Source organism: Pelophylax lessonae, assembly GCF_965119305.1.
Source record: "Pelophylax lessonae genome assembly, chromosome: 3".
In the NCBI taxonomy this organism is placed as follows: domain Eukaryota; kingdom Metazoa; phylum Chordata; class Amphibia; order Anura; family Ranidae; genus Pelophylax; species Pelophylax lessonae.
This window is the reverse complement of record NC_138770.1, coordinates 378,047,949-378,062,172: the sequence shown is the minus strand read 5'-3', so window position 1 is coordinate 378,062,172 and position 14,224 is coordinate 378,047,949. Positions and strand designations below refer to the sequence as shown.

The following is a 14,224-nucleotide window of genomic DNA, read 5'->3' as shown; positions in this document are numbered from 1 at the left end:
CCCTCCAGGGGGAGAGGGGACAGCTACTCACCATACCAGGAATCAGGCGGGCACCACTCCAGACAGAACCCACTCTCCATCGAAATGGGGGGCTGTCGGCCAGGAGGAACGCTGCGACTTGGGCCGAGACCTGGTTGTATGCAACCTCCCGCGGGGTTTAACTCGCAGGCCAGCCCCCCGTCCAGTTGGGCTATGTCGTGGCTAAACTAGCACGGAGCTGAGGTCTGCGCACGCTCGCAGTTGATTGTAGATCTCACAGGAAAAAATCCAGTAGGAGAAACATTTTCTATCTAAAAAATGTTGCCAGGACCAAAGATCACAGCAAGGAAATAAGTCCTTACTCCAGGTCCTTAGCCAGAATTATTTTCTGCCTAGTGTCCTACTCCTGTAGGCGGCAGTATAACCAATAGTTATGAATATCAGGAGCTGTGTCCATCAATAAACAAAAGAGAAATATATATCTTCATTGGTACCCATTTGCAGTGCCAAGCTATCCATGTTCTTTTTTAAACAAAAGCTTACAAATTAGCCTTGAAAAAGGCCAGAAAAAAAAAAATCAAGATATAGCTCCTCTGTACCCCAATAGGGTTTACTGCTGTTTGGCATTTGAGGATCCTCCTCCAAACTGAACGCAGGCTAATTTTCTCATCACTAATCCTAATTCATGGTTTTCATCAAATGCATAGCATCAGTTTACCCCTCCTTGATTTTCTTTTATGTAAGTTAAGGTAACAGTTACATGCAAATATCATGTAGCTGTTAATGGTAATTTGCATACATTATAATGAGCTGTAAGATTGTTCTATTTGCACTTTGCTTCATATGAATTTACTAAAAATGTGCAACATTCACACATCAGTGGGGAACTTAAGTGATATTGCCTAATATCTATCAATTAACAGTAATAGTTATTATCTTATATTAACTCCCACAGTCGCTGGAACACCATAAATCAGGCTCAGAGTAGGAGTGCCAGCAACTTGATTTAATTAGTCTTAGTGCTCCCATCCTAACATATTTCAGACTTCGGGAGCCAGGAGAGGGAATTGGGCAGACTTACAGGAGAGGAATAATACAGGCAGGGGCTCATCGGTGGGTGATTCTTAGACATAGACCAATGAATAGGCTGGAGGCAGGGAGTTGACTTAACCACTGAAAGCCTGTAGGGCTAAAGGTACTAAGTCAATTACTGGCTGTATCGCATGGCTGAGCAAACTTGTAAATACGATATGCAGTTCTAGTTAAAGATTAAATAAAATACATATTTTAACTGTCTGGTTCTCCATTAAGAAGAAGGTTTTTTTGAGGGTTGTGAGGATAGGGAGAGGGTATTTTTTTTCTGCTTCCCAAACCAGGGTATTACAGTTATATGTTGACCTAGGATAGAAAGAACTTCTGAAAGCCATTCTGTAAATTCCAACTCCTGCTTTGTAAGTACATAAACAAAATACCCTGATTTTGTTAAAAGCAGCTCCGCAATACTCACCCTATGTCCAGCACTGTCCCCAACAAACTCCCCACTTTGTGATTCAGCGCTACTCCTTTTTTGGGTTGTATGATTGTCATCGAGATTCAACCCATTTTCTGTAAGCGCAGAGTGTCAAGGATCTACCCCAGGGTGATGCATCATCTGTCTACCCTGGAATCATAGAGAAAGGCTGCAGAGAGAAGTGTCATGTCTTTATGTGCAGGGATCCAATATGTCATGTGACACCTGAAAAAGCTATGTATAAAGATTCAAAAGAAAATATGGGGCATGGGAGGATTTCTGGAGTTGGGGTTGGGCTCCATTTTTCCATATATCTCCATAAAAAAAATGACGATCTTTTGATCTAAGTGGGATTCTGATTGTTGATTTTGGGCGCTCATTTAACTGACTGCCATTATATATCTCCATAAGTGCGCTTTGATGTATGATTTTCTTTTTGCCATTAAAGTTTATCCTTGTTTGGAATATATTGCCATTATTTTTTGATGCTTCTCTTGAGAAATTTCATAATTTTGCAGTTGTGTTGACCAATGCACCTGCAGATTAACATATTAAAGTGACATCATTCCTCTACATATCCTTCTAAAATTCCCTATTCATGCTGTTGACCTAATTTTCAGATTTACCTTGAAATTGGTCTGTGAAAAAGCAGGCCCGCATGTATGTTCCTTGTTCACAAGCTTTGAAGCATAAGAGTAAAGTTGCACAGCAAAGAATCACAAAGCAAGAAGTTGAAGGACTGCTCAGAAGTTAAAAAAACAATGCTGAATTTTACCAAAAGAACCTAATAAACTTAGAAGGATATGGAACCGAAGGAGTTTTTTTTTTACCTTAGCAAGGCTGCAGAGTTTCCCTAAAGCACTATATAAAGATTTTACTTACTGTAAGTGCTCTTTAAATAATGTATTCATCCATTTCAAATTAAAATACCAAAATATAAGGATAATATAAATTAATATGGTCTTCTGCATGCACAACATAAAAAGCTATAAGGACTTACCCGAAAGTAATCGCTACAGGCTGCCAGCACAGCCTTGTGGGCATGAAACTTTTGTTCTTCAGCAACAAGAGTAACATCACAAAGAATGCCATCATTCCTCTGTTGGTTTAATGCGGACAAGACAGAGTCTTTATGTGACATAGAATGGCAATGCCTGTGACCCGTTAGCATTTCTTGAATACTGTAAAATATAAAATATGCTTATATGCAATCAAAGAACATACCAAATGCATTGGTATACATATTGAAAATATATAGAAAACTTTTTTGTTATTATCTTGTCTAAATGCAGGCAGTAGAGATGAAACTATCCTGGGCTGGGGTTTTTTTATAAAGCATTCTTGTGTGAGCGATAAAAATACAACAATATTCCCACGCGATCACTATAGAAGAAAATGATAACTGATTGCTGCAGACACCAATTAGTCAATCCGTAACCAAAAACAAAATTGATAAAAGGTGGTGGTGCTGTGCTATCGAATATCCTCAATTATATAGATGGACATGTAAAAATGTCAGTAAAGGTGCATGTGCTAAAATGAATACATAGCAGTAAATACCCATGTACAAATAGCAATAAAATGCTGAAGATAAAAATGGATCAATGGGTACACAAATATCAGGGATACCCTGATGAAGTCACGTGGGTGTGACGCTACGCGTCGGGACAGAGCGATCATCATACCGGAAATGTTTGCAGGTCATGAGTTCGCAGCTCATGGATGATGTATCTGCTGTCATGTTTTGAAATGTGAGTGTTTTTAGCTACTTTGTATCTCAATAAATTGCCAAACAGTCTTACACTATTGGGAGCTTTCTTTCCTTCTCCATATCATCACCTTACAGAGAATACATTTGGAGAGCCAGTTAGATTATGTCAGACGGGATACCCGTCCACCTCCATCACATTTTTCCATCAGCTGGGTTTACAAAGGGATTACATTGGGAAGCAGCGTGAAGATTTAAAGGGAAAGATACCTAATTAGGCTGTAACCCACAGCTGTAAGGTGAGAGGTTAGTGCACTTGGGAGGTGTGGCATTTTTTTTTGGATTCTTTAGACACCAATCTTTTTTCAACCTTGGGTGAAGAGATCTTAGCACCATTTGCATGTACATTGGACATTACTTTCTACTTTTCCACACTTTTATATGGACTCAGTTTGGAGATAGTTATTTATTTAGTCACTTTGTGATGTGTATTTTTATTATCAAATTGTTGAGATCCTTAACTATTTCAGCACATGCATCTTTATTATTTGTGTATCCATTGACACATTTTTATCTTTAGCACTTTATTGATATTTGCTCATGGTTATTTACTACTACAGTATGTATTAATTTTAGCACATGCACCTTTACTGACATTTTTACATGTCCATCTATATAATTGAGGATATTTGATAGCGCAGCACCACCACCTTTTATCATTCTTATGTGATCGACTGCATCTGCAGCAGCAGCACCAAAACTCAGAATGAACAGTTTGTTTGTACTTTATTGGTATTCATATACTTTTTTTTAGCTTCTACTGGATACCCATGGTTAAATTCCACAAAATAAATAGAAAGAAAGGGGCTCTGCAGAAAAACATAACATGACTCTAGATTGGGCAACAATTTACTCTGAAAACCCCTTTTTGTTGGACTGTACAGTCTTATAATGGCTTTACAAGTAAGATGTTGCTTCCAACAGCATGTACGAGGGGTGTCCAGAAAGTAATAAGAATGAGATTTTAAAAATAATTTTATTGAAAAATGTAGCAATTGAACATGGTCTGCTTCAAAGTATGCACCTTGTGAAGTATACACAACGCTCCCAGGGAGTTTTCCATTCTTTATAGCATCCCTGGAAGTCTTCAAATGGGATGGCTTTACCAGCCTGCATTGTGGCCCTTTGGATGCTCTCCACACTAAAATGGTGTCTTTCAATTTTGGGAATATGAAAAAGTCACAAGGAGCCAAAATTGGGGCTGTAGGGTGGATGAGGAAGCACTGTGATCTGTTTTTCAGCCAAAAACTCTCTGACAGCCAAAAGCACTTTGACTCTGTGCACGGTCATGATGAAGGATCGAAGTTGAGCCGATCTCAGAATGCACATGAAAAACTCATTGTTTTAGCCAACCAAGAACTTCAAGGTAAAATCTTTGATTCACAGTTAGAACAATGGCTACAAATTCCTTAAGGACAGTTCCATGTAAAAAAAAAAGCGACCATTGATTGGACTTTTGATTTGCTCATTCAAGCTTTCTTGGGGCGAGGTGACGTGGGTGTGTGCCATTCTGAACTTTGTTTCTTCATCTCAAAATCATACTTAAATACACAGGATTCAACTCCAGTGATCACTCGACTAAAAAAAAAAAAATCAGGCTTTCTTTCCAATCGGGCCAACAGGTCTTGGCAAACAAGTTGATGGTGTTCCTTCTGATCAGGTGACAAGTTCTTTGGAATAAGTTTTGCACACACTTTTCTCATGTTCAAATCCTGAGTCACAATTTCATGAACAATTGATTTGATAATTCCCGTTTCCTCCAAATCATTCTGATAAGTGTGCCGTCGGTTACAGTTGAGAACAAACCTCACTGCATCCACATTCTGTTCAGTTTTTGACAAAGAGAGGCATCCTAATCGTTGTATATCTTCAACACATTCTTGTCCTTCCCTATAGGCCATCGTACACTTGTGCAGATGATAGCACAGCTTCTCAATAAGCTTTCCTCACCATTTCTTGCATTTTTCTTAATATGAGGCACTTGAACAGGTTGTCACAAGAAAGAATGTCTCCAATCTGATAGGGCTGGAATGCTTGGCCCCTTCTCTGTGCTTCAGCATTAGTCAGCAAGCCATCCTTCGCATTATTGAGGCAGGGGGTGAAAAATGGGACATGTTGTGGGTCTAGCACCAGCTTCACTTCCCCAAGCTGAAGAATTGTTAATAGCTTTGGGGCAGCCAAACTCATATACCACCACCTTCAACTATTTGTAGTTTATTGGCACGTGTAAGTAAGAGAAGATGAAAGGCTCAAAGTTGCCTTTACACCCCTAAGGAATTTGTTTGCCTTTTGGGGTAATATCTCTGGCGTTTTTCGATTTATAATTTGAATAATTCTTAGGAATGATATAAAATATTGACTTTGAAAGTGTGCTAAATTACTATACTGAATTTGGTACTGTTAAAATGTAAAGCATCTGGGTTCAAATTAAAACCTAGTAAATTTTAAGTAAATATGTGTTTATTATATATACACAAATATTTATATTTAATATACTGTATGTCCTAAATATATGTATTTAAAGGAAGAATTAAAAAAATGTAAAAAGGAATTTTTCTTCTGAAATACGGACAGTTAAAAAGTAGACCTGGTGCAGCTGTACATGGTAGCCAATCAGCTTCTAACTTGGAAGCTGATTGGTTTATGTGCAGAGCTGCACCAGAGTTTGCACTTTCCAGTTTTAGTAAAGTAACCTTACTGTTTGAGAGCTCCAAACATTTTTAGGCCTGGCAGAGAACTATACATAATACATTAAATGCTATTCAAGTTAGCAGAGGCACTTGTTGAGAAGCAATGGGAAAGGTTGCAACAAATGTCACCCAGGTAACCCTTGACCAGTGGAGAGACTTCCAGAAACAGCACTGCTTCTAGGTTATGCAGGCTTCATTTTTTTTCTTTAGTACAGGTTTTTTTTTTTGTTTTCATTTTTAGAATATATATTATATCTGCTTACCTAGTGAGGCAAGGTATTATGAATATTTAGCAGGGTTTGCACAAGCACTGGATTATCATGCTTAAATATTGATTTATCGCAAAAATGTTATATCTGAAAAGTTAACCCTAACTCCAATTGATAAAACTAACCCTAAACCAACCATAAATCTAAAACTTCTACAAAACTCTTGCATTTAACATAACCCCTATTCCTAAATTGAACCTAACCATTACCACTTGTACTATTATGCCAATACCCATTATCAGTTGAGCTATTATACCAATTGTGTGCAATAAGCGAGATAAGAAATAGCTTCTTCCTTGGGTGCCTAATCTCACAGGCATTTTGGTTTGTGACAGAATCGCTTTAATGCCTGGTTTAAGCAAATTTTCCACTTCTAAGCTATGCACTGTAACTTTTTAAATATGATTTATATGCTCTCATCTGATTTCACAGTTCATTCTAGACAAGGTCACTATGAGTATGTATTTATGGCTTAATGTAGTGGCTCCAATCTAGTTTGCATATATTACCATTTTTATATACAAAAGATGAGGATGCATGGGGCACAATGTCATTAGCAGATAAATTATTAGAGGTGCCTCTGATTTCATAAGGCTTACAGGAGAGGAGTGACATTCTTGTATACTAGAAAGCAATACCATTTCATGGAAATCAAAAAGGTGTATCTGTGCGCTGTGGTGGGCAGCAGCCGACACAGATAATTAATTTACCAAACTTATAAATAATTTTAATAAAAAGTGTGTAGCGCCAAAAGTAAATGAACAACAATGAAATGTGAATACTGTGTTATAAATGGACAACACATTGAAATAAAGTCCAAAAAAGTGCTAAAGTGAAAAAACTATATATATATATATATATATATATATATATATATATACACACACACACACACACACAATCTTGAATGAAAAATCAACAATAAAAAAACAATATAGTGAAAAATATAGATTTACATGTACAGTCCCATGAAAGGATCAGCAATATAAACTTATTGGTGAAAGCACAAAGTTGTGTACTGAACTTTGTGCATAGCTTAGAAGTGGAAAGTTTGCTTGAACTGGGCATTAAAGTGATTCTGTCAAAAACCAAAATGCCTGCGAGATTAGGCAATCAAGGAAGGAGCCATTTCTCATCTTGCTTCTTGCACACAATTGGTATAATAGCTCAACCGATAATGGGTATTGGCGTAATAGTACAAGTGGTAAGGGTTAGGTTCAATTTAGGGATATCGGTTATGTTAAATGCAAGAGTTTTGTAAACCCTGCTAAATATTCATAATAATTTTCCTCACTAGGTAAGCAGCTATAATATATATTCTAATAAACAATCCGTACCAAAGAAAAAAATGAAGTCTGCATAGCCAAGAATCAGTGCTGTTTCTGGGAGTCTCCACTGGCCAAATGGTTACCTGCAACCTATCCCATTGCTTATCAACAAGTGTCTCTGCTAACTTGAATAGCATTTAATGTAATATGTATAATTCTCTGCAAGGCCTAAAAATGTTTGGAGCTCTCAAACAGTAGGGTTACTTTACTAAAACTGGAGAGTGTAAAATTTGGTGCAGCTCTGCACAGAAACCAATCAGCTTCCAAGTTAGAAGCTGATAGGCTACTATGCACAGCTGCACCAGGTTTACTTTTTAACTGTTCAGGTTTACTTTTTAACTGTCCATATTTAATTTGAGTAAAGAAAAAAGAAAAATTCCTTTTTACATTTTTTTTTAAATACTTATGTTTAGAACATATATTAAATATACATATTTGTGTATATAGAATATACAAATATTTACTTAAAATGTATTAGATTGTAATTTGAACCCAGATACTTTTTTATTTTAACAGTACCAAATTCAGTAAAGTAATATAGCACACTTTCAAAGTCAATATTTTATATCATTCCTAAGAATTATTCAATTTATAAAATCGAAAAACACCAGAGATATTACTCCAAAAGGCAAACAAATTCCTTAGGGGTGATAAAGGCAGCTTTGAACCTTTCCTCTTCTCTTACTTGTACATGCCAATAATCTACAGGTTAATTGAGGGTGGTGGTATAATAATGTGGCTGCCCTAAAGCTATTAACAATTCTTCAGCTTGGGGAAGTGAAGCAGCAAACACCCGTTTTAACATAGAAGCCGGTGCTAGACCCTGTAATGGAACCGCGACCCCTACAATGTGCTTGCGGGATTCCATCTGAATACTGCTTCCTTTAGTCTTGAACATTAATATCAGATATTCTAGCCGCCCCCATACAAATCTAGCCGAGAATAGCTTGTATAAGATCTGGAACATTTATTAAACAGACTCACTCAATATATACAACACACAGGTCAGATGAGCCTGATTACATTATCATATGCAGATTAAATTGTATACAGAAACATAATTAACCTGAGCTATTTACCTAGCCATCTGGACAGGAACAATAGGTGAGTTAATTAACAAATAACAATGGGACAGACATGCTTAGCAGAAAACACATACCACCTCAATAAAAAGACAATAGCAGGAGACCACAAGTAACAGACTGTCGGTCTTTTACATTGAAGAACATGGAACAGAGACCAATGTGACCAGCTCTTTCAATGAACATGTTCAGAATCAAACAGACCAGGAATATGCTGCATAGATTTCTTTAAAAATATTGTTGATAAATTTTACTGTCCCATTTGAAGTAATCCAAACCATATTCTTAGTGTCCAATAAGTATCTGTCCATCATTTTCTTGGTCACACTGTGCCCTTAATAGACACAGGGTGACTTACACATAGGAGGGGCCTGGGGAGCTGAGAGAGGGATTTCTCAACCTCTCTAAGGTAAGCTGGGGTCCATGGGCCCCCCAACCAAAGGGGCTCCCTGTCACATCTCTCCCTTTTTGGAAAGAGACTAACACAGTCAGATGGGTTGACTTAGAAGTTAGTCTGTAATCTTGGTCCCCCAATGCCTGTACCCACACCGTACCCCAAACAAATTGTCCTAAACAGAGCATTGCTCACTCAGTCAACCTCTGCCTCTCTTGTAGAACATACCTGCGGTGGGGTGGGGAGAAGCGTGGACTGGCCCTTCTCCTAGGAGTCCTTTCAGCCACTGGAGAGAAAGCAGGGTGGCGGGACTCACTTCATCAGGCTGTTGGGGATCTGGGCCAACTGCACAGCATCCCTGGGATATACAAGTGGAGACTGTACTGTAGTCCCATCCACTTTCTCAGGAAACCCAGCCTTTGTTAGTTTAGGGCAGAGGCCAGCAGAAGTCTGCTCTGTTGCCAGCTCTTCTGCTGGGTTGGTGTCATCATTCTGGGGTGCCATCTGCTGCTGGGAAGGGGAGTCAGCTGCTCAATCTTCCTTACCCTCATCTGGCTGTTGGGACAACCTTACTCTGGTACTGTCTCCCAGGTGCACAGATTCTGGCTGGGGAGAGAAGACAGTTTCTTCCGCTCTGGCTGACTGTTGGGGAGGGAGGACGACAACCTCCTCTCCTTTCTACCCCTGGATCCTGATCTGCTGCTGTGGAGTGACAGCCACCTTCTCACACTGGGCCTTCGGAACTGCTGCAGGTGTGGGGCAGAGGTCTTGGACCATCTGTCCAGTTGTCAGCGCTTCAGCTTGAGAATTTTCTTGTAACTCCACAATTTCTGCTGGAAGGAAATCCCAAGTCCCTGTCAGTGGTGTAGTAGAAAGGCCAACTGCCTCTTCTCTCAGGGAGGCTGAAGCTGCTGTTGGTGCTGGGCAGAGCTCAGTGATATTTGGCCCGGATACCAGCTGTTCTGCTGGATGCTCTCCAGGTTGTACTTCCTCAGCAGAAAGGTCTAATAAATTCTCAGTCTCTGGAATTACTAAAAAGTTCAGGGCATGGGCTGTTGGCACTTGGGGCCAGTGCCAACATTTTGGTGGGTGATTTATCATCCATATCATCCTCCGATGAAAAGTCAATTAAATCTGTGATCCGTGGCTGGGGAATGAGGATGGCTTCCTCTTCTCCTGTACCTTTATCCAGCTGCTGGACAGATGTATTCCTCCATCCAAGCTCGTTCTGTGCAGAAACAGGTTCATCAAGGTCAGTCAACACTTGCGGCATCCGCCATAAGAGCTCCGCTTCCATAGCTGCGGGTGCAGGTGAGCAAAGCCCACTGTTACTGTGCCACATTGTCGATTCTTCAGCCAGGATTTCTGGACTGTCAAGCTGGTACTTCTGGATATTCCCAGGCAAGGGGAGCCCAGCCCTGGCACTGAGCAGAGTTTAGCAGCCGTCTATAGGCGATCTCCAGCTCCCATTTCTGAATGTCCAGAAACTCCATATCTTCCACTGTCCAGATCACTTCCGAGATGTTCAGAATCCTTTCTCTGTAATCCATAAGTTCCTCTAACCGCCACTCCAAATCGCTCCCAAACTTAGGGTCCCCTGACAGCTTCCCGTACAAAAGTCCCAGGCCCACCATAACCAAAGCCTTCTGTTGGGCTCTCATCCACTATCCAAGGGCATGCTTAGGATACATGCCACTGGAGGGAGGGCTCTATAGCTCTCTTCCAAATGCATATCTGCCCAAACCAGCCTGCTTAACTCAGCTATCTGCTCCTTGTATGATTTAACTCCCAAAAACAGCACCCGCAATCCATACTGTGACCAGTACCTTTTCTGGATGGAGGGGAGGATTTTTCCCTGGTGTCACTGCTCACAGGCTAGCGTTTCCTTCCAGAGTTTCAAGATGATTGAATCAAAACATCCTAGCAGGACCTGCTCTGACACTGGTCCCCTGTGCTGTATCCGCATCTCTCGCAACCTCCTTCCGAATTCCTCTTCCATGACGGCTGGTATCTGTACCTCTCCCCTTCTGCTATCTGGATCTTGGATCCCAGTGGAGGTTTGGATGTCCCAGACTGCAGGAAGCATTCCACTGCTTGCCACCAATGTAACAGAACTGCAACCCCAATGATATGTGGGCTTCTGTCAGAATACTGCTTCCTTTAATCTTTAACATAGATATCAGATATTCTAGCCGCCCGATACAAAACTAGCCGAGAATAGCTTGTATAAGATCTGGAACATTTATTAAAACAGACCCACACACAATATATACCACACATAGGTTCAAGTGAGCCTGATTACATTATGATATGCAGATGAAATTGTATACAGAAACATAATTAACCTGAGCTATTTACCTAGACATCTGGACAGAAACAATAGGTGAGTTAATTAACTAACAATTAACATGAGACAGACATGCTTAGCAGAAAATACATAACATTTCAAAAACAGACAATAGCAGGAGACCACCAGCAACAGACTGCCCATTCATTGAAGAATATGGAACAGAGGCCAATGTGACCAGCTCTTTCAATGAACACGTTCAGAATCAAACAGGCCAGGAATAGTCTTCATATATTTCTTGAGAGATATTGTTGATAAATATTACTGTCCCATTTGAAGTAATCCAAACCATATTCGCAGTGTCCATTAAGTAGTTGTCCATCAATTTCTTGGTCACCCTGTGCCCCTAATAGACACAGGGTGACTTACACATAGGAGGGGCCTAGGGAGCCGAGAGGGATTTCTCAACCTCTCTAAGGAAATCTGGGTTCCATGACCCCTTCCCCATCCAAAGTGACTCTCGTCACACACACCATGTCCCATCTTTCACCCCCTGCCTCATTAATGTGAAGGATGCCTTGCTGACTAAGGCTGAAGCACAGAGAAGGAGGGGCCAAGTATCAACTTTCTAAATTAAAATGGTATTTGTATATTAGAAACCCCAAGGTTTTAAGGTTCCTAAACCAATCTAGAAGATCACTGAAAAGCAGTACAGCTTCTATGAGTGGACCAGGTGGGTGGAAAGGGCAGGCATATTCGGGCACTCTTGATGAGTGCCTGACACTGCTCCCTCAAATCTTTTAACCCCCCAGGTCATGTTTTCCATGCTTCACCATTTATGATTTTCTGCATCATACAGGACATATAATCTGTGTTATTGGGACATTAAAAACGATAACTGTTCTGATAACAAAATTCTAAAAACTGACTTGTTGAGGGTACTGCAGAACTTGTAGTTGAGAAGCACTGTTCTATACAAACACTGTCTATAAGAAACTATAGATCAATTCACTAAGCCATAGTGATTGATATTTGCTATAACAATTGTTATTTACAGTAGTCTGAAGCAACAAAAATGGAAATTAACATTCATTTGACTAAACAATAGCTAGGGGAAATAACACATACCTTAAAACTTTGCCAATTAAGCCTACTGATGAGTCTAACTTAGCAAATGCCTAAAATAATAAATTCAGAAAACAATCTGACTGATAGGCCTCTTGCACACTATACTCCTGTTTGAGCATCTCCTTTTGGCCTCTTGCACACAATACTCTTGTTTGAGCATCTACTTTTTCCAGACCCTTTTCTTTGTATGTATTTGTGAGTATTTGCCAGTATTCGTGTGTATTTGCGTGCATTGAGGCTTAAATTACTGACCAAAAATGCAGATTTTTCTATTTTGTTCTTACTGAAGAATGTACAGCGCTTGTTTACGTGCCTGTGTGCACAGGCACATTACAATTAATGGGCTTTATTTTAGCTCAGAAAAAAAAAAAAAAAGCTGTACTGAGCTTTTTCAAGCTGCGAGATGCTCAAACAGGAGTATCGTGTGCAAGAGGCCATATAGGGATAGAAAATGCAAGCAATTGGGCCAAATGAATTAATGTCATTATGTCGTATTCATTTATGCATTAAAATACATTGTATTTAAAGGAGTGCTTCAGTCACTATTAAAATGATCTGTGAATTTTCATAGGATCAGGTCATGTTTTTAATTTTACAATGGAGCCTTAGAAGTTTTTTTTTGTAAAGTTTAAAACTCAGGGATGTACAAATCACCAATACTATTTTGGTTGTATCTGCTTAGTTTCTAAATCATGTACAGTGTAAAAGCAGGCACTTACACAATAACTGTATATATGCTCATATGCTGTAATTTCTAGAGCACCCCTAAAAGTCCCTGAGTCCAGGGTGCTCTAATACACTAATAAAGTATAAATCTTCTGCTACTTTTACTATCCTATTAAAATAAATACAAAAATCCACTAGGATCTAGAAACATTTATTAGGCCTCAGACTGGTCTTCGTTATTTTAAATAAATAACGAAAAATTAAAAAAAAAAAAAAAAAGAAGAGCGTGGGATGCAGTGCTGTCAATGGGGCAGTTCTGGTTAATTCAACAAGGATACTATTTGCTACAATAGCTTTCTACAAGTTTGTTCTCTAGTGCCTAACCAAGCAAAATAGACAAAGCTTTCAATTCACATCTGCCTGACTAACCTGAAAGAGGTTTCATCTAAGTTCAGTCTAAATGAGAATGACAAGCTTTAAGAGTTTGGAGAGAAGTGCAAGGCACATTTACCTGAGGCATATCTCAGAAGGCATCGTCCAAGTCGACTCTTCTGAATCTTTACACTTATGATTTAGAGGAAGAACAAACAAGCATCAGACCTGCAAAATAAATATCATTGTAAAATGATATATATATTTAATATACAAGGGAAATTAATGTAAAATAAATTCCTATATTTCTTGGTATAACCCCAATTCCAAAATGTACATGAAAACAGTGTAAATTGTACATAAACAGAATGCAATGATTTGCAAATCTCATAAACCCATATTGTATTCCCCATAGAAAATAGAAAACATAACGTCAACAAAAAAATTTTGAGCACTCAGTTCATACCTGGGCGATTGGAATCGCGGTCGGAATCGCCACAATTCTGCCCATTATTTTAAATTGAAACATATGTGCGATGCCTTTACTTCTTAATTATCTTAATTATTCTTAACCCAAATTGTGCTGTGATTTTGCAGCGACTGTCATGTGATAATTTGCACAGCAATTGTGGCAAATCGCAATGCACGATGCTGTTGCTCAAAAGAAGCTCCTGCTCCTTTTTGAGCAACAAGCGTTGTGCGTTGCGATTTGCCACAATTGTAGCGCAATTTATCATGCGACAATGGCAGG

General features: G+C 39.3%; 1 protein-coding gene across 1 annotated transcript in view; it reads right to left on the bottom strand.

Annotated features, from left to right (window-relative positions):
• Nucleotides 1-14,224, bottom strand: part of KLHL32 (kelch like family member 32) — a 286,360-nt gene that overhangs the window by 205,384 nt on the left and 66,752 nt on the right. Inside the window, exons 2-3 of the mRNA XM_082251577.1 lie at nucleotides 13,613-13,701; nucleotides 2,490-2,670 (exon numbers count right to left, since the gene is read on the bottom strand). Of these exons, the coding sequence (XP_082107703.1) occupies nucleotides 2,490-2,670; nucleotides 13,613-13,635 (204 nt within the window). The 5' untranslated portion in view covers nucleotides 13,636-13,701. The remainder of the gene's footprint in view (nucleotides 1-2,489; nucleotides 2,671-13,612; nucleotides 13,702-14,224) is intronic.